Source organism: Pezoporus wallicus, unplaced genomic scaffold (assembly GCF_028554395.1).
Source record: "Pezoporus wallicus isolate ANWC-B61680 ecotype Strahan unplaced genomic scaffold, APGP_CSIRO_Pwel_v1 contig_4309, whole genome shotgun sequence".
Taxonomy (NCBI): domain Eukaryota; kingdom Metazoa; phylum Chordata; class Aves; order Psittaciformes; family Psittacidae; genus Pezoporus; species Pezoporus wallicus.
Genome location: NW_026638191.1, coordinates 1470108 through 1496784, shown reverse-complemented (window position 1 = coordinate 1496784; position 26677 = coordinate 1470108). Strand labels below are relative to the sequence as shown.

At 41.4% G+C, this 26677-nt stretch overlaps 2 protein-coding genes across 8 annotated transcripts in view; one reads left to right on the top strand and one right to left on the bottom strand.

Moving 5' to 3' along the window:
- The first annotated feature begins 5244 nt into the window (after positions 1 to 5244).
- CCNJL (cyclin J like) lies at positions 5245 to 25158 on the top strand. Its single transcript, XM_057409857.1, has 5 exons — positions 5245 to 5307; positions 14930 to 15140; positions 22356 to 22655; positions 23467 to 23626; positions 24657 to 25158. The coding sequence occupies exons 1-5, from the start codon at positions 5245 to 5247 to the stop codon at positions 25105 to 25107; spliced, it is 1185 nt and encodes a 394-aa protein (XP_057265840.1). The 3' UTR covers positions 25108 to 25158.
- FABP6 (fatty acid binding protein 6) overlaps positions 9795 to 26677 on the bottom strand; it is a 55670-nt gene continuing 38787 nt past the window's right edge. For 2 of the 7 annotated variants that reach the window (XR_008972225.1, XR_008972231.1), the window contains one exon: positions 20248 to 20767. The gene's annotated coding sequence lies outside the window, so the exon portion shown is untranslated. Of the gene's footprint in view, positions 9847 to 10875; positions 11026 to 11771; positions 12154 to 13116; positions 13200 to 20247; positions 20768 to 26677 lie in introns of those variants that run through there. The other 5 variants (XR_008972227.1, XR_008972226.1, XR_008972230.1 and 2 more) reach the window with 5 other exon arrangements.

Here is a 26677-nt window from a genome sequence, read left to right as displayed (position 1 = left end):
TTCCTTGCAGCACTACACTTCCAGCTCAGGCACAACTCTGATTTCACACTGCCTGAGCACTCTGCACAAACATCTGCAGAGTGGGAAGTGCTCAGCACTGGATGAACCCAAGGACAACTCCTGCCTGGTGCAGCTTCTGACTGCTTAGCTCCGCCCCCCCCCCCCCCCCCCCCGAGCCCTTTTCCATCCCTTCAGGGCTGGTCTGCACAAAAGGACCTCAAGGGTTTGGAGGTTTTTTAACCCTACATTTCAATGCTAGCAATGGAAAGAAAATAACAGAGATATTTCACTATGGAAAATTAACATTAACCATTGACATGGTGTACACAGTGTCTGGAAAGCAATGATGTGATGTCACAGCTGGAAGCTGTGCTGCCTAAGTAGCACCACTTCCCTGAGGACCATGCCCACATTATAATGTATAACATCACACAGCCCTGGGGCTACATGGATGCTGGTGGCTCTCTGCACCATACCCACTGTCTCACCTCCTGGCAGCCCCTTTCCACTGCCAAGGGCTACTTCTGCACTTGAAACAAGACATATCCAACAGCAGAAACTGGAGCTACCTCAGGACAGTACAAGCCCAAGAGGCACAGCTCTCCATGCCACACTACAGCATTGCTGTAACCCGACATTCCTCCCTGCTCACAGCAGCTCTGTGCAGGAAAGGCCATGTCCCCCGGTGCTTGATATGCAGGTCAAGAAGCGAAAGCCTCTAACAAAGAGGGATATGTTCACAGAGATTCTGATTTACACATAAACCACTAGTTAAGAGAAGGAACAAGGAAGTGAGTACTCAGAGCAGGAAGGAGCAGGGATGAGGGAATAATGTGGTTCAAGGGGAAATTCAGGGAGGGGACTGGCTAGTGCCTCATGTTAGCTCTCAGGGACAAAGCTCAGATGTTTCAGGCTACTGGGCTGCAACAGGCTCATGAACATCCCCTGGGGCTCTCAGTGTTCCAAGGCAAGACCCAAACCACTCTGCATCAGCAGAGAGCTAGGAACTGTGACCATTTAAAAGTCTTTGAATAAAACAGGCTCTTTAAGCTACACAGAAGTGCAACAATATTTTATTAAAGCCTAAAATGCTATCTGTAATACTGCTCTTTCCTTGCACAGTCTCAGTATTAGTCTGGCATGCCTACACACCCAACAGCAGCTCACTGGGGTTAAAGCCTTCATACCAGCCAGGCTTAATAATTAGTTTCCAAGGACAGTCCTTATCCAGTAGCATTGTCTAAATGAAAATAACAATTGTACATAGCTTGTTTCTACTAACAGCAAAGGAAAGCAGGTTGAAGCTCTCCAAAACCCATGAGTCCCATATAGAAGGTACAGCCCTACTCTCAACCCTGCCTTCATCCCTGCCATCTGTGGGAGCTGAGAACCCCCCTGCCTCTGATCAGCTTGGTAATGGTTCTGGACTAAGCCTAATCCAGCAAAGCAAGGGCACAGCTCACAGAATCCTCCCCTGCGTGTTTTTCTTACTAGTATATCAGGCCCTCCCTGCCCAGCCCCACCAGTGCTGACTCTTAAGAAGAACAGGACAAGCAGACTTAGGCACAACTCCACAAATCACATCATTCCAGTTTAATGCTGCTGAAGAAAAGGCCCTTCTTACCTCTTGCTGCTCAAAGCTGCACCTCCTTGCTTTGCACTGATATCTCTCTCTAAACATAGCAGAAAACCAACCTAGGAGAAAAACTAGGTTCAGTAAGACAGACCATGTAACAAAAATGCACAAAAATAACAGAGGGCAATAGAAAGTATGGAAGAACACAGAGGAACAGAATTGAAGAAACTTCTCCTTCTTATCCACAAAAAAACTACTTCACTATGCAAGAGTACTCAAATTGGCTTAAATAATGCTCAAGCTGTTGCTGAGCATCATTTAGCTCTGGGGCCCTGGTGAAATGGGAGGCACCTGGGTAATAGCAAGTTGGGTTGCACACCTGGGGGAGGAGAAGCAGGGGGTGCTGGGCCCTATGCTGGCATGAAGTGGTCCCTGTTTGCACCAACCTCCTTGTTGGGTGCCAAAGAAGTTTCTTTCTACCTTTGGTAGCAGGTGGGGTAGAGGGGTGAATATATGCACCAGTGGCTTCTTGGAGTATACCCCTGATGTGTACAGGCATGAGCAGATGCTGCTTGTGTTACACCTGAGACTTGACTAAAAAGCCCACTTTTCCTAACCAGGCTCAACTAAGAGTAGCCCAGCTCCTTGTTGAGACAGCAACAGCCTCTCTCTGTGCATGGGACTGTCTGTTCACCACCGCATTTCCACTGCATTGCTTCCTTAGCTGACTGCCTGTGTCCTCTGACCCCTTCATGTTGGCCAGTAAGATAGGGGTTTGCCGTATGAGCCACTTAGGGTCACTTTGCAGTTGGTATTCTCTGCTGTTTTCAGACAGTTTTCCTGCCTAAAAGCAGTTTTATTGCCCCAGCACCCAGAATGGTAGCACTAGTGATAAAGATGTTAACTTGCTTAGTTAAACTGTTTTTTAAGGGAAAACATTGACAATTCTGTTAACTTACAAATTCAGCTTCACCGGTGAATTTCACTGACTCTGCCCCTGTGCCTTGACTTGCTAATGATGAAAAATAACATAAACCTTCTTGAAGTCAACATAAACTCTATGCAAACCTACTTTTGAAATGTCCAGGGTATTTTATCTTTATGTCAGTCTTTCAAAACACTTGAAAATGAAATCAACACAGTTCTGTTGTGGCTAAAGCCTGTTTTTTAACCCAAACTTTACCTGTTATATCAGAACCTAATGATGTTTTTGACTGATCCTGTTTGGATGAAAATGATACACCGTAGCTGCAGTCAGTTTTCACAATATCAACCAGATAATGATAATGTCTGTGTGCTGCTCATTTGACTATCAAAACAGCTCTGGATCCCCTGGTTTATGTCCATGGCCTTGCTGGCACTCCCTCCTTTGGAATAGAGCAATTCCAAGGTTCAAGGCTATGTCTGAGCTCTTATCAAGTCCAGAATTACTACTCTAATTTGTCACTGTGAATATTTTATGATATCAAAGACACTGTTTGAGACTGCTAACAGCCATGCTGCAGAAAGGAAAACATTATTTGTTTTCACTTTTAATATCAATGCAGTTACTGAAGGAAACTTCTAACACATCAGAATTTGTTTTCAAATGGAATGAGTGAAACACACGGACCACGTTCTGGAAAAACAAAGTCTTTTGGCTGCAAAGTTAAACCCAACATCACATGGAACAGTTTTCTATTTCACGTGGAATCTCAAGATAATTTTTTATTAATTCAGATTTAGGAAATGCAAGAGCTTTAAATCAACAGATGCCGTGGACATGAGGCTCTGCAAATCTATTCCATGTTCATTTCATTGAAATTTGATTTCAAAGAACTGACACACTTTCTTTCAAATAATATTACTGGTTTGATTTACACTGTAAAAAAAATAGAATTACTGCTATCAGGCTTGTATATAAAAGCTGCTACAGAAAATTGATGTATTATTGTATGAACCATGATCAGACTACTTGTAAAGAAATGCTCTGGCTATTATTCAACAAAACAGTTAAGCACATGCTCAGTTTTAAGAAAAAGACAAGATATCTTTTTCTCTGCCTTAATGTAAGGCACCAAAGTGCTTTGTTTAAGGGTTCCAGGATGTGCTTAAAAGAAAATAAGGGAAAATTATTTCTGATGGACACTTGGTGGCAGCTTTTATCTGCAGGCTTAACAGCTGCTGCCACTTAACTTCACTGCCTGCCTTTTATAGCAGGGCCAAACCAGCAAAGATGGGACTATAAACAACTAGGGTATGTCTTATGGGAAGATCTGGCCAACAACTTTCTTTGATCACAAAAATATTTTCCTAAGAACACTAAAATCAACACAAACATTTGACTAGAGCAGCAGATTTTTGTTGTTCCTTTCCTTTAGGAAATCAACAGAGAAAAAATAGCTCTTTAAATGGGAAAGCTGTTGCTAGGCCTGCTAACATTTCTTGTGAACATTTTTCATCCTTCCTGGGTCAGTAGTGAGATTTGGGTATAAAGCAGGTTCTGTGGTGATTGTTTTGGCACCTGGAATTGCTAAGCAGAGCGCTAAGAATGACTTGTTGGAAAATTTCAGTTTAGTCTGCTGCAGCATCCACTGAACCATACAGATGTTCCTCAGAGGGCTGGGAACCGTAGTGCCTGGTGGTTTCTTGGGCTCTTTGGTTTAAAACTTGGAATGGATGAGCGTCCTTGAGCTCCCAGGGCAACACAGGGACTGATGCCCAGTCTGGAAGCTTTAGCCAGGCTGAGCTCTGATGGTGACCCGCCCATCTCCAGTTTTTGTGGCATCACAGCAGGGTCCTGCTGTAGTCTGTGCTGTGTGCTGCTGCGTAACAGGGATGCAACCCGTTCCAAAGACACAAGACGTGGTGACATGGGGAACGTGAGGGAGTGTACCCCCAGCTGAGTCCCAGCTCAGTGTCTGCACAGGACAGCTGTTTTCTGGCACGGTGAGACCTTGGCAAACCTTGACATGTGGCCTGAAAGGGAGTCCTACCAAACCTCATGCTCAGACATGAGCAAGCACTTCTGTCTACAGATTTCTGGCAGCTTAAGTCAGGGCATCTTGTGTTGGGAATCATAAGCCAAGGAAAAAGTCAATCTCTTCTGTTGACTCTGGGGATATTTATTGAGTATTCAGAGTCTTCGTTACTGGGACACGCTTTACGTTCCATTTTCTGCGGCCGATTTGCGTGCACTGCCTTTTCCGGTGCAGCCAACAGCGACAGACCCAGGTCACCGCTCCGGCGGCTCTGGTCTGCCCTGAGCCTCCCTGGTCCGCCCCGTGCTGTCCGCTGCCGCGCGGGACAGCGCAGGTGTACCCTCCGCTAACGGCCGCTGGGGCGGAAGGACGTGTCCTTGCGCGGAGCAACCGGCCGGTTGTTAGGGTAACAAACCTCCGAGCAGCACCGCTCTCCTGCGAGGTGCGCGCCCGGCAGCGCTCCCGAAGCGCCGGGAGAAGGTCCCGACCGCCGGTCCGGCCCCGGGAGGGTGGCTGGGGAGGCGCCCCGGGCGTGGTGCATAAATCAAAGGGTTAAGCAGTCGTTAGCGCTGATAGCGGGGCCGGTTGGTGCCGCGGGGAGGGCCGGCGGAAACGGCCGCGGGGCTTCGGGTGATTTGTCTGGTTTGTTTTCCCCTCCCTGCAGAGCGGTCCCGTTTCTCTTCCAGACCTTTGGATGGAAAGAAAAGGATGGAGAAGGAGTGGTGGAAAGAGGATCTGGCAGCAGACATCCATCACACTCTGAGGATGAAGGTTGGATCCCGCTTTGTTCCTTCCCCCCCCCTTCTCGCCCCACCGGCCCGTGGAGCAGGGCCCGGAACGGCCCCGGCTGGGCTCGGTGTCGGCAGCTCCCCTTCTGCCCGTCGCGGAGGGGCAGGTTTGCACTGAGCCCTTCCCTGTGCTCTGCTCGAGACCTTTTCAAAGCCAAACCTGTGAAAGCTGCTACCTAAAAATACCCGTCTGTGACTTCCCTGTAGCGTTAACTTGGTGAAGGCGCTGATGAGTGATTGCATTAAACCCTAAGAGGATGTTGCTGTTGACCCGTCAAAAATCAGCGTATTAATGGAACTGGAGAAAGAGCATTGCTTCTTTTCCAACAGATAAATGCTAGAGTTAGAGTTAAGAGGTGGGATCCTGCTCCTTGGCAGGCTGCAGAGGCGCTGAATAAACAGCTATAGTGGGGCTTGTAGTGGGTTTTCTGGAAGTTACGTGTATCGTTTACGCGTGGAGTAGAAAACCAGCAAAGTGTCCTGCAATAATATTGCAGAATAACCCGGCGGCTGTGCGCTGAACCTGTACGGGAAACAGGTACCACCGAGCTGCTCGTTAGCTTCTCACGTTCCCTTCGGCAGGCTCCGAACTTCGGAGGAGCTCTGAAGTGCTGTTTAGTGAGGTGACATGAGAGAGAGGCCTCGACAAATATTGACAACCTGCACTTGACATAGCTTTTAAGTTGCTAAAGTTAAGGCTAGCAAAGTTACGCTTTGGACATTCTGTTCCCTTTGTTCTCTTTACAGGCATTTAGCAATAAATTATGTCAGGTAAGTTAACTGTTGTTAGGGGTCTGCGAGGGGCTCCGTTAGATCTCGCCTCCTCCAGCTGAGGCAGGTCCTCAGTACAGGGAGGAATAACTGAAAATCGACTTGGCGGGGTGTTAAAAGAAGGGTGTGAGGCAGCTTTGATTATTTATTTAGTTTTGTGTGCCCACTACCTTTTTAATCGACTTTCATTCTTCAGCCTGCTTTTGGATGCATCTGACTCTAAATTGCAAAAACTTGTTCTTTGTATATGGATACTAGCCTGCGCCAGCTGAAATGACAAGAATTGTTTGAATTCAAAGGACCCCCAAAAAGGGGGTATTTTCTGCTCTGAGGAAGCTTTACAACTCTTTCTGCTTGGACAATTATAATTCTAATTCTGCCTGTCTTGTAAGGATGACTTTTCTTTTTGAAGGAAATACTACATGAGAATCCAGACTGCAAGTATATCAAGCAAAAATAATCACAGGCCTTAAAGCTCCTTTGGTTCACTTCTTGTGATGTACGTTTTTCTTTTGCCAAGGTTTGCTTTTTTGATGTCTGAAGTGTCAGAATTTACTGTAGAGCATTGTGGAATTTCTCAAAAGGATCAAAACAAAGGATCTCAACAAAGTTTCAGGAAGATAAGTAGTTTTAAGGTGCTGAAGTCAGTGTTGTGAGCATGAACCAGTTTTAGGGACACCTGTAGCCATTGCATTAGAACAGAATAAGCTTCAATAGAGGCATCTGCACCTAGAGTATTAGTGTGTTGGTGCATTACTAGTGTATGAGCATGTTAATGGAGTGAGTACAGAAGATTCAGGCAAAGGTACCCTCAAGCCTGAATGATTTTTCTGGTTTAAGACACTTGCTGAGGAGTCTTAGCCTGGAACAGCATGTGTCCCTGGTAAAAATAGGCAGTTTAAAATAATTTGTTTTAAATAGCAAATATTTTCTGAAAACAACTGAAGGATCATTAAAAGCACTTTTGGTGTTTTGTTTTTTTTTCTTTTTCCTCAAAAAATATTTTAGGCACACAAATACAGAAATATGCCTACCATGAAACAGCCCAGGTTTTATGTTAACAACTGGAGAAAGTGTTATGCCATCCCTCTCATTTCCCCAGCTGGATTTGGGAATTCTTCTTAACCTCACTGAAAGATGATGTCCTTCGTGACAGATGCTGTGTGCTGTATCTGATGGGTTATGTTCTGCATGAGAGCCGATACTGAATGTGCGTGCTATACCTGAGTTCTCATTCAGAGAGGGCTGAAAGATGCTGTGATGCTTTGTGACTTCCCAAAGGCTCTAGCTCAATGCAGAGGAAATTAATAGCCTCTGAATTGTCTGACTAGTAAAATATCTGTGCTGTGATTATTGGCACGTAGTGTTCAGCTTAGCAGGGTTGTATTGTGTTAGTTACTGAGTGTGCAGACCTAGTGGAACAAAATGCCTACATTTCAATAGTGCTACATGCATCCTTAGGCTTTAAATGAAAGGTTAAATATTCTCCTGGATTAGGCCAGAGTATTAAACCTGTCTGAGAAGGAAAATAAAAATTGGAGCATACTCTGTGTTTTTGTACTAGAAGAGTCTAACACACACCAAGCAAAGAAACTATGCTGTGTGTATGTGGTGGTATTTTCTGGTACTTGGCAACTTCTCCAATGGCCCTGCATCACTGATAATGGAAAGGTACTGGTTGTGCTGGGTAGCTGACTTCCATGTCAAAAATCAGAGATCTCTCTGTATGGATGTGGGACTACTGCAACATCTGCCCAAACCTTTTCTCTCCACTTTAGTAGCGCAGAATATTCCATAAGAGTGGAAAGCTGAGTGACAAGTCAGTGATGGCTTTTTTTTGCTTATTGTTTAAAATTGAGGAAATACTTTGTTGTAGAAGGCAATCTGAATATCCCAGAAAAAACTGATGTCTGTTTGCTATTCCTGCCCCATTTTTGTGCTTATGTTGGGCTGTTTCCTTCCAGGATATGTTCATTTCCTGCAATTAATGAGAATTGCTAGTCTGCCCACATTTCCCTTTTATTTATCTCTTGCATAGCTTCTCAGAGCAGAGCCAAATTTTACACTTGTTGCTTGTGAATTTAAAAGGTTAAAAATTGTAACTTGACCTTTTTAAAGGCAGTCCAAATTACTGTCTGCAGTTGCTTTCAGCCAGGTGAGGAGAACTGATCCTGTTTCTGCTGGAAGCAAACAGTTCTTTGCCATTAAGTGGTAGAAATGTATGAGTGATTTCCTCTAGGTGAATGCTCCTCCACAGCTATCTCCTACCTCCTCTTGATTTAAAAATCTTAATGAGGAAATGCTGTTTACCACCACGATGTGTTTCATTCTATTTTGACATGCAACATTTCCCTTGGCTTTGTCTGGAGTGTCATCTGAAGCAGGAGTGTAATCCATAGAGGGTTTGTTGTGAGGGGCCCTTCACTGCTCTTAAGTAATGTTAGCATAAATGCATTTCTTGCAGTTTTAGATCTTCCTGTTAGTACAGGATCTTATTATTAACTTTGTTCAGTAAAAACACCACCTCTTCCCCCTTCTCACTGCATCCAGTGTATGTCCCTGTACTTCATGTAGTTGGGCCAAAGCATCTGGTTTACTTAACTTGCAGATAGCGTGAAGGTCTTGATGTAACAAAGTACTGTGTTATCTTTTAGCCTCTGAAGTCCACTCTTGTCCTTGTTAATTTAAAAAATGGTCACCCTTTCAATGCTTAATTAAATGGTAAATTTGACATAGTCAGATCTCTCTGACACAGCCTGAACTGCAGAGTGGTGCAGACTAGCCAGTGACATTCTGAGCAGAGGGAAGGTATTAGGGTGTCGTGTAGGTGTTGCTTCTGGGTCTTCTTTTTAAAACAAGATCTGGATGAGAACCTGTGGACATGCAAAGGTTTTGTGCTCTTTTCTATTTCATTTAATAGGATAAAACATTAACCTTGCATTCTGATGCACCTTTCCAGTTTTATCAGCTGTAAAAGAAAGTAGGTGTAAAAGGCATTGAGGTGTATTAATAGCAGGATTTTTTTTTTTTTATCCAAGACTGCAACAAAAGCATAATCTGTTCACTTAAGGGAAAACACACACAAAACCCCCTAGCTTCTGAAAATCAGCAACAATAGCATTACTGGTTGCTTGCTGTAATTTACTTATGTTATAGATGGCAGCATGTGCATGAAGCTGAAAGGAACAGGTGTCCTAATAAAGTACATGGTTATTCATGATCTCTCTTCTTTTTCCTTAAAGTTGGAATTTCAATTTTCACACTCCTGTCTCTGACCCTTCTCAGATTAGCTGCTTGTGAGTACTTTGAAGTGTGTAAGAAGGACTTAATGAAATGCTTGATAAGAATCCACAGTGGACCATGTGAAGTAATTGATTTTCAAGCACAATACTAGTTCAACTTTCCTGCAAATTTCAATTGCCTGGGGCTGTTGCAAGGGTGCTGAAGGGTGAAATGGATTCAAGCCCAAGAAGTTTTCAGGTACAGTTGAAATAGTGTGTTGGTTTGCCCCAGGGTTTTTGTGTGACATCTCAGTAGTACTCCTGAAGCGTAAGTGTCTATGCTAAGTTCAGATCTTGAGGAAAAGCTAAATGCGTCAGCTGTACTCTACTATCAGACTGTTCACAAACACACTAACTCTTTTTGATCAATTAGTTAAACTGCACTCGGCTAAGCATGGAAGCACTCACCAGCAAGTTTCCTATGTGTGATTTTGTTACTGGAAGGCACAGTGCTGCAGTCTGGATTGGCTCTGTGGAGGGGAGAAGAACAGCATGATGTTAATAGCAGTATTAAATTGGTTGCATGCTACCTACCTACTGCAAAACAGCCTGCAGAGTGCTTTCAATTTTCAAGCTCCTGCATAAAAAAGTAGTATGAATTTTTCTTTGCATGTCACCTTCTTGCCTGCATAAATAATACATTAGAGGAGGTAGCTTTTAGTGGTTTCTTATGTGTAGTGCAATAATTGTATCCAAGAGGTCAGTTTGGCACCTTTCTCCCACAGCTGGAAAGCTGTTTGCTTAGAACACAAAACAGGAAGGAGTTTGTCTCTTTCAAAGAACAACTGTTAATAGCCTGCTAGATAAGCTTTCCCTTTATTTTTCATCTACAGGCATTTCTTTTTCCTGTTCTAATGCCAACAACTTTGCAGTATCTGTTATTCTTGCTATAGGAATTCTTAAGAATCTGGTGGAGGTCACGTACAGGCTGTTTTTCCAGAGCATGCAACATAGTGAGAGCTAAATGACTGCCGAAGTTACCATGGTTTTTCCTACTTTTCTCACTTAAATACTTAGCAAAGGCACTTTTAAATTTGAGTGCCTTATACTGACACCACACAAGTAGTATCTTGGTTTCATATACTTTTCCCCTGGATTAGTAAGTATCACGGAGAACTTGTTGAAGCTTAAGTTACACTTCATTGGGTGTCTTTTTCATCAGCTGGAAAATTCTTTTTCCAGATTTTGGGTTAGGATCAGTGGTGAACGTTTGTGAGCTGTGGTAGCAGGGGCTATATGTTGGATTCTGATGAGGTATCCAGAAACAGAAGTAGATAATAAGATATAATAATTAGAGAAGTATAAAGTTCATATTAGTAAATGAAGCCTGTGTCTGTGGAGGGGAGTATTGCAAGTTATTTCTGGATGAATAGTCCTTACTGTTACTGAGGAGCTTTGGCTCAGGTGCTTTGTTTTGCTCCAGAAAGGTTGAGGTAATTTACTTGGCTGTCCACGGAGGATGCAGTTCTCTGGAGATTGGCTGTGCAGCAGCTGGTACCCTGGTACCCTGCAGCTGGAACTGCTGGTGCTGGGAGAGGGAGGAGGGCAGCAAGGAGAACTGGAACTGTTGCAGGAGTCAGAAGATGCTGCATGTTTGACCTGTGGCACAGAACAGATCCCAGCTGAAGTCCAAGTGCTCTGGTAGAAAACTGCATGGTAGAAAACCAGATTTAGTTAACAGCTCCCTGAATTTCAGAACCTGAGGCATATTTGCTGCGTTTCATTTTTCTTGTCAAAAAGCCTGTGTGTCGTTCTAAAATACCTTGATGAATTCCACTTTTGTTCAGAGAGCTGATCGTTATTAGTGAACCTTATTACCACAATGTCATATCACTTGCTAACTTTCTACTGCTTTTTTTTTCTTCCTGACTGCTTGTCAGTTCATTACTGGTTACCAGTGGGAGAAGAGTTTTCGTGAAAATAAATTGGACAGAGAAAAATGTACGCATGGAATTTCTTGCCATATTGAACACCAGACCACCTGATGTGGAACTCGGAGGAGGTTAAGTGCTGGGTAGACTGGCCTGAGTCAGGTGCTGCTTTAAGGGAGCTGGAGGAAGTGATCCTGTTAAATTTTCTTCCTCTCCACTTCAATCGCTGTTTGGCTCATTTAGATTAAATTGCCAGTGAAAGCCTCACCTTCCTGTGGTTGCTCAAAAGCTTTCTTTAGTCTTGTTGCCTAGTGCCTCCTTTAGGGATGGATTCTGAAGTGCTTTTGCTCAGTCCAGTTATAAAGCCATCCAGACCAGACGAAATCGTGTCTCCTAAGCTCAGGTAATGGATTGTGCCAGCTGAAGCGGTCAGGTTACTGGTGGTGAGCTGTCTCTGCAGAGAATGAATGGCTAATGTCTGGAGCCTGTCTGGCTTTCGGATGTGATTGCTGTCCCCTACACCACTTAAAAATGTTTACACTGACTCCCTTCTTTTGGAAGGTCAGGTCTTGAAGCTGGTAGGAGGTGCCAGCTTAAAATTTGTCTTCACCTTAACACTGTTTCTCAGTCCAAGCCTTATTTTTCATGTTTTGAGTTTAAGTGGTGATCCCTTTAAATGCTGTGGTCTGACTTTGTGGAGGCTTTTTGTGGAGAGACACTGATCGATAGATTGAGCAAAGCTGGCCAAGTAATTTCCAAGACATGTGTGTTGCTGCTTTTAGCATTTCAATGTGGTAATTGTTCAGTAGCCCAAAGCAAAGTTGCTGAAGTAGATAAACAGGTCAAAGATAAGCAGAAGCAGCATATGAAGGGGCAATTCCAGCAGACAACGAGGCTTGGTCTTTCCTGGAGATAGTGGCAAAAAGTAAGTAATAGAAACGATTTATTCTTGCTCTCCAGAAGTTAATTCGTTTTTTCCCCTTGAGTTGTGTTTGCTGATTCTGCATCACTATCCCCAAAGCAGCAAAGGCTTTTTTTAATTCAAAGGAATAATTATTTGCTTGATGAGTTTATGCTAAAGAATCCTGGGTAAGGGGGGTGATGGAAGGAGGTACATACCCACAGCAGTGCTGATAACCGTAAGCCTGCTGTTCAGTTCTTGCATTGTTAAACTATTCATTACTTGCTTTCCTTTAAAAGAAAACCTCGCCATTTAAGTCTGCTCTGTCAGTGTAAAAGCAGCCCTATTAAACCACTTACTAACTGCTTCATGCTGTATGGTGCAGGGCAAGGCTGTTGCCTATACACAGATAATTACCCTTGATGAATTAATACCTGTGAACTTGATCTTGAAAGAAACCACAGCACATGGTTCTGATACTCCAAACAGTAATCCTGAAGTTGAACCTTGTCTGTGCTGTCAGGTCTCATTATACTGAAGCCCATGTGCATGTTTTTGGTGGAAAAAAATGGAAATGCCTTTCACTTGTGCCCTTTGATAGTCACAGATTGTTAAAAAAATATATATATAAATAAATAAAAAAAAGCAGATGTGTTACAGGGGAGTAAATGTCTGTTAAACCGGTAACAGAATAATCCTATTGGCTTAAATCCAGCGCTTTGACTGGTCTTTGAATTTGCTAGTGCAGTGGGCTGAGGAGGGGTAGTTCTGGCTTCTGAGCATCAGGGGTTTGGATGCAAAACTCTGGATCTCTGCTTTAATTCTGAGCCTCTAATGCTCACCCATTGAACTGTAACATTGAGACATGTCAGAATTTTTGACTACATGTATAACTGGGGCTACTGGTTATGTATTGTTATGGTCTAAAAATCAAATATCACAATAAATATGTATGCTGGCCCTGGTGTATGGCATAATTTTGCTGGGAGACTTAGCTGTTGAAACAGGAAAAACATCTCAGAAAATGAAACTTGAAGCTCCTACCAGTCACCTAGAAGAACAAAATATGCCAGAGGTAGAATTGCCACCTGATCTTACTTTAGCTTGTGCTTTGTGTAGACATAGTTAGAAACAATGCAGCTATTTTAACTGATGTAAGCACTGAGCTTTAAACCATTTCTGCCAGAACATTTGTTATTGGTATGCTATGAATTCCTGCTCTGAAACTGTATATGTCACTTGCACTGACGGATTGAAATCTCTGTACATAAGGCAGTTGAAAAATCAAATTTATGGGGTTTTTCTGGGTATAAAACAGTGGGGGGGAACATGTCCCATTGTCTCCCTGCTTTATAAATTGTTACTGGTGGGCGATTTCTTTCTAATCCCCCAGAGCAGGCTGTCCCAGGTTTCAAAGGGCTGTTTGCCTGTCCACAGCATGTGTCTGTTCAGCCCGAAATGTGTTTTTCACTGACTTTCTTTAAAAAGGCCTGGGAAGCAATCATCTGGAACAGCACTCAGCTTGCTGTCTTTGTAAGCTGCTTCTTGTTTGGGAGCCTCCCTGGTTTCCAGTTGTGTGCCCCTCTGAGTCTGATTGTGTAGCTATTTTTCCCTGATAAGTTGAACCTCCTTATGGAATGCCTCCTTCCAGGGGATGAAAGGAGTGTGGGCAGCCACCGTGCCAGATGTGCAAGGTGCTGCCTCTTACTCCTGTATTGGGGTAGCCAGTGCAGATACTTCTTCCCAGCACTTGATTGAAAAAATACCTTACTTATGTAGTAGAATTAACTGCTATGTACAGCTTTGTATTCCATTATAAACCACTTCTATCCTGCTGCACTGTACTACTTCTGATTTATTTTCAAATATAGGTAATGCAAAAATTATGTATTACCTTGATACATTCCTGAGATGCACACCTTGCTGAAAGGGTATTTTTCTAATCCATGCCTATTAACATGGTGTTCAGCCCATTTTAATTCAAGTCTGGCCATGGTAACTGCATTAGTATAAGACCATGTCTGAAGAGAGAAAATGGTTTTAGCCTGTTACAGGTATTCCCAAGCAACTTCACTCCCACCCTTAAGCTACCCTTTGTGTAGTGGCTACAAATCTGTGTGTAAAAACACTTGCAGGTGAAGAGCTAGCATAGGTAGACCATAAACTTATGTAATTCTCCCTTGGAAATGAAAATTCATATATTGTATGTGAAATACAGTCTCAGTTTAATAATTAGCTCTTTAAATGCTGAAAGAGGTTACTACAGAAAATACTGGAACTTGCTATAATGATGAAAGTCTAATCATTCTCCCATTTTGTTCATTGTTGCTTGCTGTAGCCACATACAATGTGAAATTCTTAAATATTAGTAACTTGGGCAGCTGAGGAGGGGGCAGTATCAGGGAAACATATCCTGCCCTTCTTGCTTAATGAAACTCTTAAAAGTCTATGTAACAACCTAATTGGGGTGAACAAAGTTAAAAAGGAATCCTTTAAGATGGCCAAGAAGTTTGGTGTTCTGTAGAAAGCAACAGCAAGTTGTTCCTGGATCAAACTACAGTGTTTGACCATATGATTAATGCTGGTGAGGAAAGCGTGTGGATGACCGAAGTATTAGAAGTTAACTGACTGTCAAAACATGCAGTAATCCAGCCCTGATTTCTGTGTCAATCAGTGTTGTAGTTGCTAAGCATTTGCCATAGCAGGTGGTGGGTGTTGGTTTGGGATTCCAGACACTGAAATGCTTTCTGTTTCAGTACCTTCCTATTTTTTTCCCTATAGGAACTCAAATTGCCTGTGTACAAGGCTCGTTCACCGCAGATTGGGATGCGCCGATACTTTGTTGATGTCTTGACTGTGCTCAGCAACCATTGCAACCTCTGCCCTACAGCCCGGCATCTCGCTATCTATCTACTGGACCTCTTCATGGATCGCTATGATGTGACTGCCCAGCAACTCTGCATAATTTCATTTTTCTGTCTTCGCCTAGCAAGTAAGTTGGCTGCTGTCTATTAAGGCTTTTTCTTTTGAGCAGATGGTTGTTTTCCTCATATATCATGTACTGTTTTCTCTGTGTTAACAGCTTTCACCTACTTAGGGTAAAGCCTAATGAAGTCCAAATCAAGGCATAAAGCAGTCTGTTAATAAGCTTGGCTCAACTGCATAACTTGTGCTACACATCTATATTCAAGGATTTTAAAAGAAGCAAAAAAGCTGTCAAGACTTTCATTATGTAAATAACTGAAGTAAAATGCAACTTAGGCCATCTCTGTGCAACTGTGAAGGAAAAGGAAGTTCACAAACTGCCCTATGATAATACTAGAGGGAAATGTTTTGTAACTTCTGCCTGTTGGGGGTGAGGGGGAAAGCAATTTGCTTAAAAGAGCAAGCTTATGTCTAGTGAACTAAAGAGTGTGAGAGTCTTTCTAAAACTAAGATCAGAGCAATGCAGTAGCATGTATACATCTTGATTTGGAATAAAATCGTCCCTTACAGGAAGGGGAAAAGATCAACTACTGTAAAGGCAGCTTTTCTACCAACATGTAGAAGCAAAACATTGACAGTTGAACCAAAGTAGCTTTGCACAAAATTAACTCCTCATTAACTTGTATAGGTAAGGTTTAAAATGCTAGTAGGGCTCAGCCTGGAGACTTTTGGGAGCATAGTAAGCTCTGTTTTTACTGCCTGGGCCATCATAATGTTCTTTTTTGGTATGTGTAGTTCAAAGTGATGCAAGTCAAGAAAAACTACTCTACAATAAGTGGGAATTCCTATGTTTAATTTATTAGTTTCAAAATTAATGTTTTGGAGTAAAAGATTCTGAGTAAGTCAGAAGTACCAACCTGAAGTCACCTTAAAAGTTCTCACTGTAGCAAAGAAGAGTAAAACTAGTTCATTGCCTGTTAGTGCAAGTGCAGTAATTAGACCTTCCTGCAAAACATTACTGTAGGAAGTGGCATGGTTTTTCAGCAGAGGATTGCAGCAAAAGTGCTCTGCAGGCTGTGTTGCAAGAGACTTGTAGTCCTGAAAAAAATACACCTTTACTGTAGAGGGCAAAAAAAAACCCCAATAATAGTTGTGGTATATACATAATATCAAAATGACTGTTTGATACAGACTGTCTTTGAGTAATTGTTATAAACACGTTTTGAGAAACTCTGGGTTTTCTTCCTGATTGCTTCCTTAGAAAAAAACAGGTTGTTAAGGTTAGTGTGCAGGCCACAAGCAAGATGAGGTGTAGTTAGAGGCAAGATTACTTATTCCCACTAATTATTGTAAGTATGGGTTGCTTTGGGGGTGGGAGAGGCATAATAGAGAAGCTTTTAGACACAACTTTTGAAATAGAAGCAGCAAACTTCTAAGTGAAGACTATTCTTAAGTTTAAAAATTGTTGTAAACTTGTGTTTTGCTTTGAAGCTTGTTGCTTCTGTTCTGGATCTAAAGGATTTCAAACACTCGTCTCTTTACCTACAGACATTGTCATCACCTGTTTTTGATAGCATACAACAGCAGTGCTGTCATGATGGAGAATGTAGCATTCTGCTAGATGTCCTTTAGTTAGCTGGGCTAATTTCTAATTTTTCCCATTTTGACTGGGTCATCAGTTTCCCCAGCCGGGGAAACTGGATGATGATAGTGTTTCCCTCTTCGGTAATAACTGGGAGGGGCTGAGAAGTTAATACTGTTGCAAACAAATTGCCCTAGCAGCCAAGTAATGTTCAGCCTGGACTTGCTGCAGTTGAGAGGCATGTGGATGGTGTGTCCCTCATATCATTCAGTTACTGACTAGGCAGAAGATGTATGTTTCTTTGCAATGCATGCACACCATAATAATAGAAGGCTTCTGGCAATTCCTTCCAGATAGTTTAGCTCCTCACAACAGCTATAAAAGCTTTGAAGTTTACTAATGTCATCAGTGGTTGTTATTTCCTCTCAATCAATTCTGAAAAAGAATGGTAAAAATTGTTCACAGTGAACTAAGTGCTATTTGGGGAGGGAAGGAAAAGTTGCTGGAAAAATTGATGTCACAGTTACTTTAGGAATGCATTTAGAATAGCCCATCTCTTTCACTTGCATTAAGGGAAACTTTATGATCTAAATCAGAATCATAAACTGAACATCTTTCTGTAACGCAGAAAGACCTGTCCATGTGGATGTTTTGGCTAGGTACATGACTAGAGATGGAGAACCTCCTTTGGAGGTCCACTGTGGTAATATAAGAGGTTGTAGGTTCCTGCTGCCACAAGATCATTAGTGAAGTCCAGTGATTTTAATTGTTCAAAAGGAGAGATGCTGGTTTTTGGTGAAAAGTAATGTTGGACAGCTGGGACTGGTGGTCTTCAGCCAAGCCAGCTGGATCTAGAGCCAGGATAGTTACCAGTACACCTGCACAGAAGCCAGGACTCTGTCTCTGCATCAGGCTATAGACAGATGCTCCTATAAGTGACTAAAAATGTTACTACTTTCCTTTTCCCCCAGAGCACCCCAGTGCTTTTAGTAAGCTCTGATTTATTTTTCCAGACAAAATCATCTGTCTGATGCTGTCAGTAGATGGATTGATCTAGGTTAACTAACACTTTGAAGGGAATTGAGGAGCTTTCAGTTTGCCTCACCAGGCAGCTGAGAAGGCAGATCCTTGTAGAGGGGCACTGCTGAGCAGCAGCAGGTTGTAAACTGCATCTTCATTGGGCAATTTATTACAGAAAATGATAGTGATATTAAGGCGCTCTGGCCCTAAGTGTCCTGTTAGAAAAAGGGATTATGTAAAGATAGCCCATCTGCTTTAGTGCTGCTTGACTCAAGTTGCCTGCTGAAAGCTGTGCAAACCAGCTGCCCCAGAGTAGATGAGTTGCACTGACACAATCAATTCAGATGGCCCAGCTGCAGGAGCAGTAAACTCTGGGGAGAAAGCAAGCACCTGGACAGTAAGTCTTAAACCACTGCAATTGTTTTTTCTGTGAGTTTTCTAACTGTACTATACAGAGACTGTACAGTTATGGTGTATCAGTATAGTTAAAGCAGTGCAGCTTTTGCTTGTTGCTGTAAAATCCTAGCTGGGTCTTGAAACCTGTTCCTTTCTTTCCTGAAGAGCTAACCCCCTTCAGCAGCAGGTGCTTCTGTACCTGATAAATGCAACATCTCAGCCATTCACTGGCACTGAATGTTCCAGCAATTTTAGTTCTTATGGCCCCTCTTCCTCAAGAGGGTTCTGCTGCTATGGAGACATGAAAACAGTTTTTAAATGTATTGATTTAAGCAAAGCTGGTTTACTGCTCAGCACATCCAGTGCTGCATTGCCTCACAGAGTACTTGGGTATTTCTTATGGTTTTCCTGGCTTTATTTTGCTCAGCTCCTTAGTCTGCCAATGGATTTCAGCAGCTGAATTAACTCGGGACAGTAAAACCAATTAGAGCAAGAAAAGATGTCCGTGCTAAGTGGGCTCAGTTTAGGGCATGGGAAATCCTTTATTGCCTAATTCCTCATTAACTATGTGGAGCTCTTGTCAGACATCAGGCAGCTTTCCTGTTTGACTGTGTTTTCTCATCCATTCTCTATTGTTCCTTGTCTCCATTTCTTAAGCAGGTAGCTGTTGTGACAAAGACAGCTGAGCTACTTCTTTTCAATAAAAGATAATAGTGGGTGTCAGTACAAGATATAGATTAGTGTAAAACTTAGTCTGTACTCTTAATTATTGTTTTTATTTCCCTGTTGACGTAACATGTACAGAATATTTTCTTGATTAATTAAACTTTACTGTAGTAAGGCATCTCTAAAATAGCTTGTCTCTTCCTTCCCTTGCTTAGAGGACATTTAGAAGCTGTGTTTGTGTCTGGGTGCAGCCTGGGAGAGAGTCTCAGAAGTTTGGTTTACCACCTTCTGGAACAGTGTAGGAATAAAGAAAAGTAGGCCTTTAGCTGCACAAGCAGCAACAGGTCTTTTCTTCATGCTGGGCTAGATGGGTTTGACTGGTTTATCCTTCTTTGGGATTGATTTTAATTGTGTATGGGACAAAACATATTTACACTTTAGTGACTCTTTAAATTGGCAGTCTTTTTTGTTCCTTCGTCTTCTCAAGGACTCTGAAAATGTAATAAAAGAAATTGCCTGCATGTCCTGCCTTTGTTTTGCTGCCCATGTAAAACCCCAGGAAGATATCTACCCAACCAGTAGCAATCAGTCTGAACTGCTGCTGTGTAGCAAGATTTACATTGTGACTGCTCCATCCAGTTGCCTGCTGCAGTGGATGAAGCAGTTCTTCAGGGTATATTTGATAGGAGTGATGCTTCTCTAAGACCTTTATTTTTTCCTAGAGAAAAGCTGGCATGGATTGATAGGCTGTTCTGATAATGTGACAAATGTGCTAATGAAATGCACTTCTTTATAGTTTCAGCCTTGTCCCCTTGACAACAGGACTTGCTCTGGCTTTCATTCATCAAAAGAAAAGTGTGAATGTGTAACACAAAAAGCACTCACTTTTTTTTATGCTGGGGAGCATCTGATTGTAGAATTTGGAGTGGGACAGAACATCATCTAAAGTAACTTGGAAATACCTTGTTATCATTAATCACAGTGGTATTACACACATTAAAAATGTTCCATTCTGCCCCCATTTATTTAGATTTTTACAAAAACGTTTCTCATAAATGTAAACATATTTTACAGGTTCATCTTATTTTATTTACCCTATTGACCTCAGTAAGTTTCCTTGTATAAAAATTTGCAGCATCCACATATTTCTTAAATTAAGCATTGCTTTAAAGGCTGATAATTGTTACCTCAAAGAAAAACTTTTTCAGGTGACAATAGTGACAACTAAATGGTTTTACCAGTAACCAAACCCCAGAACACAAGACCAAACTTTTAATTTGAGGTGTCTATGGTGGCATTTCAAAAGCATGCAAATGACTTCAAAGGACAGACTCCAGATGATAATTTAGGTGAAACAGCTTTGGTTTTCTTCCCAAAGTGTGATGTTGATTAATCAAGTCAGTGTTATTTTTTTGGTCAGTATTAAACTTGAAACTGTCTTGGCTGAGCCTTTAATACTTTTGCAGCGATTGTGTTGGAGGTCCTGGTTCTCTCAGCATAAATACGCTGTGCATAGAACCTCAGTTACTGCTGCAACTGAAGGAACAAAAATAGGAATGCTATATTTTGATATCCTTAAATTAGGGAAACTGGGGAACTGGAAAAAGTCACACTGCATTTTAAAAAACATCTCCAACTTGCTCATGGCCAGCTTGCCTCTGACCTCTTTGGTCTGATGGCATGAAATAACTTTTGCTGTCCTCTCTAGATTTCAATTCAAAATAGGTGAGGAAGGGGTTTGATAAACTTGGAAACAAAGTGTTTTAGATCAAGGTGGAAAGTTAAAAGGAAGAATTTTCCAGTCAATAGCTTTGTCCTTTGTTAGTATGATACCTTCCTAACACTATTGTGCTGCTCTCCAGACTATAGTTTGACCTTTTGAAATTTCCAAAATTGAGTGGGAAGAAAGGAGCTTACAGACCTTACAGGAGCCAGAATGACAGATCCTGTCTGTAGTTTTCTGGGCATGCAGTGATTTCTCCTACTTCCACTAGCATACTCATTAAATTTCTGTACCAGGCTGACATCACCTGGGGGGAAGGAGGAGAACAAAGGGTTAACTTTCCTCTCAAATTTAATTTTTCTTAAACACTTCTAAGTTTAGGTAACGAGGAGATTCATGAACACAGATACAGACTCCTGAATTTCAAGGGCTTTTTCACTGACAGTATGCCCACAACCCTTTTGTATTGTACTTAATATGATGGATGAATTTTGTTTTTCATTGCTATTGTTCTGCTCTTTTATGGTGAGGTGCTGCCATATTACACTTATAATGTATTTCATATCCACTTTTGAATGTGTTAAAAAGACATTCAAGCTGCTAGGAGTACAGAAAATGGTCAGTTTTAATACACTGGAAACACTTTGGATGGAATTGCTATCTCAAACGGTTGGTAACATCTTTTAAAACAATTTTCTAGTGCAATATTGAGTCACTTAGATTTGACAAGACACTGAAGCCATATGACATGCCGATATCTTGTCACTTGGTCTATGTTGGTAAAGGAGCACTCTTACAGAGGCAGCAAAAGGACAACTGAAACAAGAATCAATTGTGGAATACATGCCCTCAAGAACAAAAAGGAAAAGTAACTGCAGAGTACTCTTGAGCAGCTATGGGTTTGGGTTTTGCAGCAGGGATGTTCTTTAAGGTGCAGTGGAAATTTACTAGTGGTGGTCGATAGTTGCTAGCTCTTGAACAAGGAGAGTCTGGTAGATAGGTCTTTATCAGCTTGGTTAAAAAGTAATAGTGTGAATTTAACAAGATTTTATTGTTTTAAGTTTGTAGCAGAGTAACACTGTTGCTGTATTTCTCAGCGGATTTGACTCCCAGGACTAGATCTATTGGACACTTTTTATGAAAGGAGGATGCTTTTTATGAAATAGAGCGAGATCCTGGTTTTCTGTACAAAATGACTGCACTTTGTACTTACTGCTGAAAATTGAGTCATTCTAGAGGCTACTGCTGTTTCAGTAGGCTGGTAAATACAGTTTAGAAGAAGGTGGAGCTTTGCTCAGCTGTCTTGGCTGAAAATGTATGCTCTCTCCTAACCCTGTAGGAATTATTTATGTTAATCACTTGGTTACAGTGTACTTCTCCTAGCCATTCAGTGACCTTAGTTAATGAGGCCCCCCCAAGACAGGAAGGAACAAAGAGAAATTCTGAAGCAGCAAGGGCAAAGGTGGCATTGCCCAGGGGTTTTTAATGTCTTCCTTTTTGTAGCATGTGCATTTAGCTTTTATACCCAAAGGAGCTTTTTTCTCTCAATATTAGATCTTTCTTTGCTATATTTTCCCCATGCTGCTTACTTTCTACACACTTGACTGAATACCCCTCAGCAGATTGCTTCCATTTATTGTCAGCAAAACTGTCTGTAATCCTAATGTGTTTATAATCCTGGGTTTGTCACTGATAGTATACTAACAAAAACAAAACTGTAAAAAGGACATTAGGAATACATTGGCTAGTCTGTTGCCTTTCTTGTGTCACTGTACTTTCTCACCATTCTTTAAAAAGCACCTTTTATCATTAGACTTTCTGGGAGTGTTCTTTACTGGCTTTTGGACGCTCAATCATAATGATAAATCTTACCTGAAAACCATCTCTTCTGGCAGGTAAATTTGAAGATAGAGAAGATAAAGTTCCAAAGTTGGCGCTCTTAAATAACCTGGCGTACATGTGCAAAGTGAATGTGGTATTAAACAAGCAAGATTTGCTTGCGATAGAATTACTGCTTTTGGAAATCTTCGACTGGAACCTCTGTATGCCAACACCAGCACACTACATTGACTACTACCTCTACATGTCTATTGGAGAGAATGAACTTTACAATGGCTGGCCCATCACCTCGCCAACTGAAGCCAAAGACTTTCTGGAGAAATATGCATATTATTTCCTTGATTTCTCAGTGCAAGGTAGGAGGATTAGTTTTGTGCTAGAATGATCTTCCATTAGGCAAAAGGCAAAAGTCTGAAAGAGATAAAGGCTTTAAAACTTGTCATAATGTGGATTGCACAAAGTTATCTGTGCAAAATGGTTTCTCTTTGCAGTTATTTCAGATGGCAAATGGGAGGTGACCCTTGTTTGTGTGCAAGTGTCTTGTCTCTTCAGAAATCTCTAGGTGGGATCAAGTTTTTCCTTCAGCTTAGAACACTAATTGGTGAGGCTCTCAGAAATGGGGTCTAAGTTTAGGTCTGCCACAGACTGTGAACTACTGTCAGTTGCAGATACGATATGCAGTTCAATATATGAATCTTTTTAAATGATATTTTTTACAGGGTCCTGTGCTGCAAGACATATTTAGAACAATGGGGCTTTTAATGATTTTATCTGTAGCATCGCTTCTAATATCTGCCCATGTGAGAGCCAGTGAACTACAGCATCCTCATAGGCTGGGTTCAACACTAATATTAATATGTGTGTAATTGCCAGTACCAAACTGTGGTTCAGCTGAGACCTGTCTACAAATTTCAGCAAAGTCTATTTTGTGGCCTTTTCTGAAATAAAAACTTACCGAAGCCTTTATAATAGTTACGAACAAGTAGCACACAGATCTTCAGGAAAGCTTCATCCAGTTTTGAGAGGCTTTTTCTGGTCATGAGTTAATACTTTGAGATGTGTGGAACAAAGTTGTGGGTGTAATTTTGTCCTGTTTTGCCATGTATACTGTGTTCACTGCAGTGATGAGCAGGAGTATAATTCTTGGGTTTGTTTTTTCTTTTGTAGATCCCACTTTCCTCCATTTTCGTCCATCTCTGATTGCTGCAGCTTGTGTTTGTGCCGCACGTATCTGTATGCAGGTTTCTCCTGTCTGGACAATGCATCTTGAATGGCTAACATGCTATTCCTTGGAACATCTTGCCCCGTGCATTGAGATGATGCTCATGTAAGAAAGGAACAAAACCTGTTTGTGCTTTTAAGATGTTAAGATGTTGTTTTATTTTTATTTTCTTTAAGTAATTGTTTGGCTAGAATTAAGATAGTACAATATTACATTAGTAGTCTCCATCTTCAGTTTGGGGAGAGGAATAAAAGATTAAAAATCAGGTCACTTTTACTAAATATTGTATTTAACAACAATTACAATGCAGAACAGTGTGCACAGTTTAGTGTTCATTATGTTCTACTGGTTGTCTGTGTGGTTGGATGGAAGGTTTTAGAGATGGTTGATGAAATATTTTTTCCCTTTGTTTTCTTATTGTACCCACAATACACCTGCTGCAGAGACACACCAGTCTATCTCCAAAAATACACTAGGGAGACATTTCAGAACTGTTCTTTGCTTTTTCTCTAGTAAAGGACATGACTGGGATGCATCAATACTGCTCTGGTATGTGAGCACATACAGTCTTAATCATTCTATTTGGCTTTTAAAATTTTCTGTTTAGGCTGGGAGTGATGGTGGACCTTCTGAATTCCTACTAAAAGCAGGGCCAACTGAAGTTAAATAAATCAGACAGCTTGGGATGTTGTCTAGTCAAATTTTGGCTGTTTCCAAGGACAGAGACTTCCTAACCTCTCAGGGCCACTGGCTGCAGTGCATCATCATTCTCGTGATAGCCACAAGTGTGAAAATGTTTCTTTCTAATATCAATCGGAATTTGCATTGTTCCTTTATAGATATGCACTTTAATACTCTGCAAATACTATTTCAAATTTCTCTGTGTTGTGGACTTAAGATTCCAAGACAGCCGGTCCATCAGTAAAAACATACTTGTGATGCAAAATAATCCATAGACCTGTTGTGTGTGAAGATTGCAGCAGGATAATTAGAAATTAATTGTGAAAGCAACTAGAGTCACAATATACACCTAGGGCAAAAAAGCTGATAATGTAGCCCAACTGGTGAACACTTTGGCATATATGCAGCCTCTATGAAGTTCTTTTTAATAAATCCTACTTGTAATTTGTTTCAGGTATTATGAGAATGACGTCAATGAAGCCAATAACGTAAAAAAGCAAGTAACAATTCAACATCAAGAACAGGAAGCAGTGGGAAATCTGAGTTACCAAGCTACTACTCAAGTTCTCTTCCAGCAATCTAGTTACCACCCTTTAACACAGCATTCAGCTACGTTTTCCCAGTTCCAGTGGCCAGTACAAGATCTGTGCTCAGCTTATCGTGAATCTTTACAGCAGGCCCACAGGCCCAGTGGTCTGCTTGCTGGGAGCACTGACAGCTCCCTGCACTCCTACACAGCTCTTCAGCCCAGCCTTCAGCCACCTGCCCAGGCTCTGCCCATCCAGACACCCTTTGCCGTGCAGGTGGCATTTGGAACAGAGAGCAGACACTGCATTTCCATGGTTTGTGGCAGTAGTTACTTCAGTGATAATCATTCATATGCAGCTGGGTGTTTTGACTGGTAAATACTGACAGGAGAAAAAGGTGGTATGAATAGAAGCTGAAGAAGAGACTCTGATATAAGACGTGAATCTGAATTAAAACCATAGAGAAACAACATCCTTATGACTTGCCCATTCAGACAATGTTGATACAAATACACTGATGACTGGAACCTGATGCCTTTCTGCCAAGGCTTGTAGCTTTGGCTTTTAATGAGAGAGAGAAATAGAAATCTGTCAATATATCTCACTCAATGTCACCTTGAGAGGCATCTGTGTGGGACTCTGGAGATTACTTCCTTCTGATTTTCAGTTAGTGACTCAATAGAGTTATCTGAACACTTGTGTTGAAGAGTTATTTCAGGCTGGACTATATGTTGAATTTATGGCAAACTAGCAATGTTATCTAGAAGCTGTTGTTGGAAAACATGGAGTACTATCTCTCCCAGTGATGCGTTGCTTTGAACACTGGCAGCTTATACTACTGGAAGCTTTTACTAAAATATACTGAAATTGGCATCAGTTAAATGTGAACTTTGTTTATGCAGAAATCTATATGTAGGACACTTTCTATTTCCTTTGATCAGGAGTGATAGTTCAGGAGTAAGACTTTAGAATAAAAGGAAAAAAAAGAAAAACTGGCCAGAAGACTATCAAATACTTTTTGACTTGAAATTCTCCTGGAATCTGAACTTGGTGCTGCTGAACAGAACATCACTCTGCCTTCAAGCATTTTAGAAACAAAACCAAAACTTTAAATCATCTCTTACATCTTTAACATGCTGCTGCTTTTGAGACTGGAGATTATTCTTAATAAAATTGTTCATGAGCTTTATCAGGGATTTAATGTTACTTGAAGAAATCCTCCTGGAAAACCTCTTAAAAGGTTCACGGCCTTCAGTTATTTTATCTTTTGGGCTCAATGACTTCTAGCAGTAGCTCGGACTCAGGACAGAAGAACTGGTGTTAATGGGGCAAAGGTGGAGAACTGGTTAACTTTACTGTGAAATGAGAGTTTGACTGCAGTGCTGACTCAGTTTTTTCTGACTTTGCATTCTCTTGGAAAATGTAGCTGGTAAATTGAAGATCCTGTTGCAGCTTTGCAGTGAGATGCACATCTACTGTCATGTATCCAGAGGGTTCTTTCTCAACTGAAACCAGGGCTCATAGTTCAGAAAACTGTAGAGACTTTTATGGTAATTTATATTTTTACAAGAAATGGACTTCTGCAAATGTGAACCTTTAGTTTTGATATATGCAACCTACTGTAAGTTTGTTTGAAGGCAGTACTCTTGGGTTGCCTTCTCTCTGAAGGTTCTCAGGACAGCAATACACGAAATGTGCAATATGCTTTTACTGACTTGGGGCATTTTTTTCACCTTGTGTCTCATAGTGATGTTTTAAATTATATTTTTAGAGACTTGCTTTTAATGGTGTTTTAAGGTGGAAGGGGAAAATGAGCCTGCATGCTAACATGTGTTTGTGTACTATGTTCCAAGAACACAACTGGTATCAAGCTAATAATTTCTTCCATTCAGCAGGCTAGAGCAATCTTCTTGATTTTTTTTTTTTTTTTATTAAATGCAAACTATAA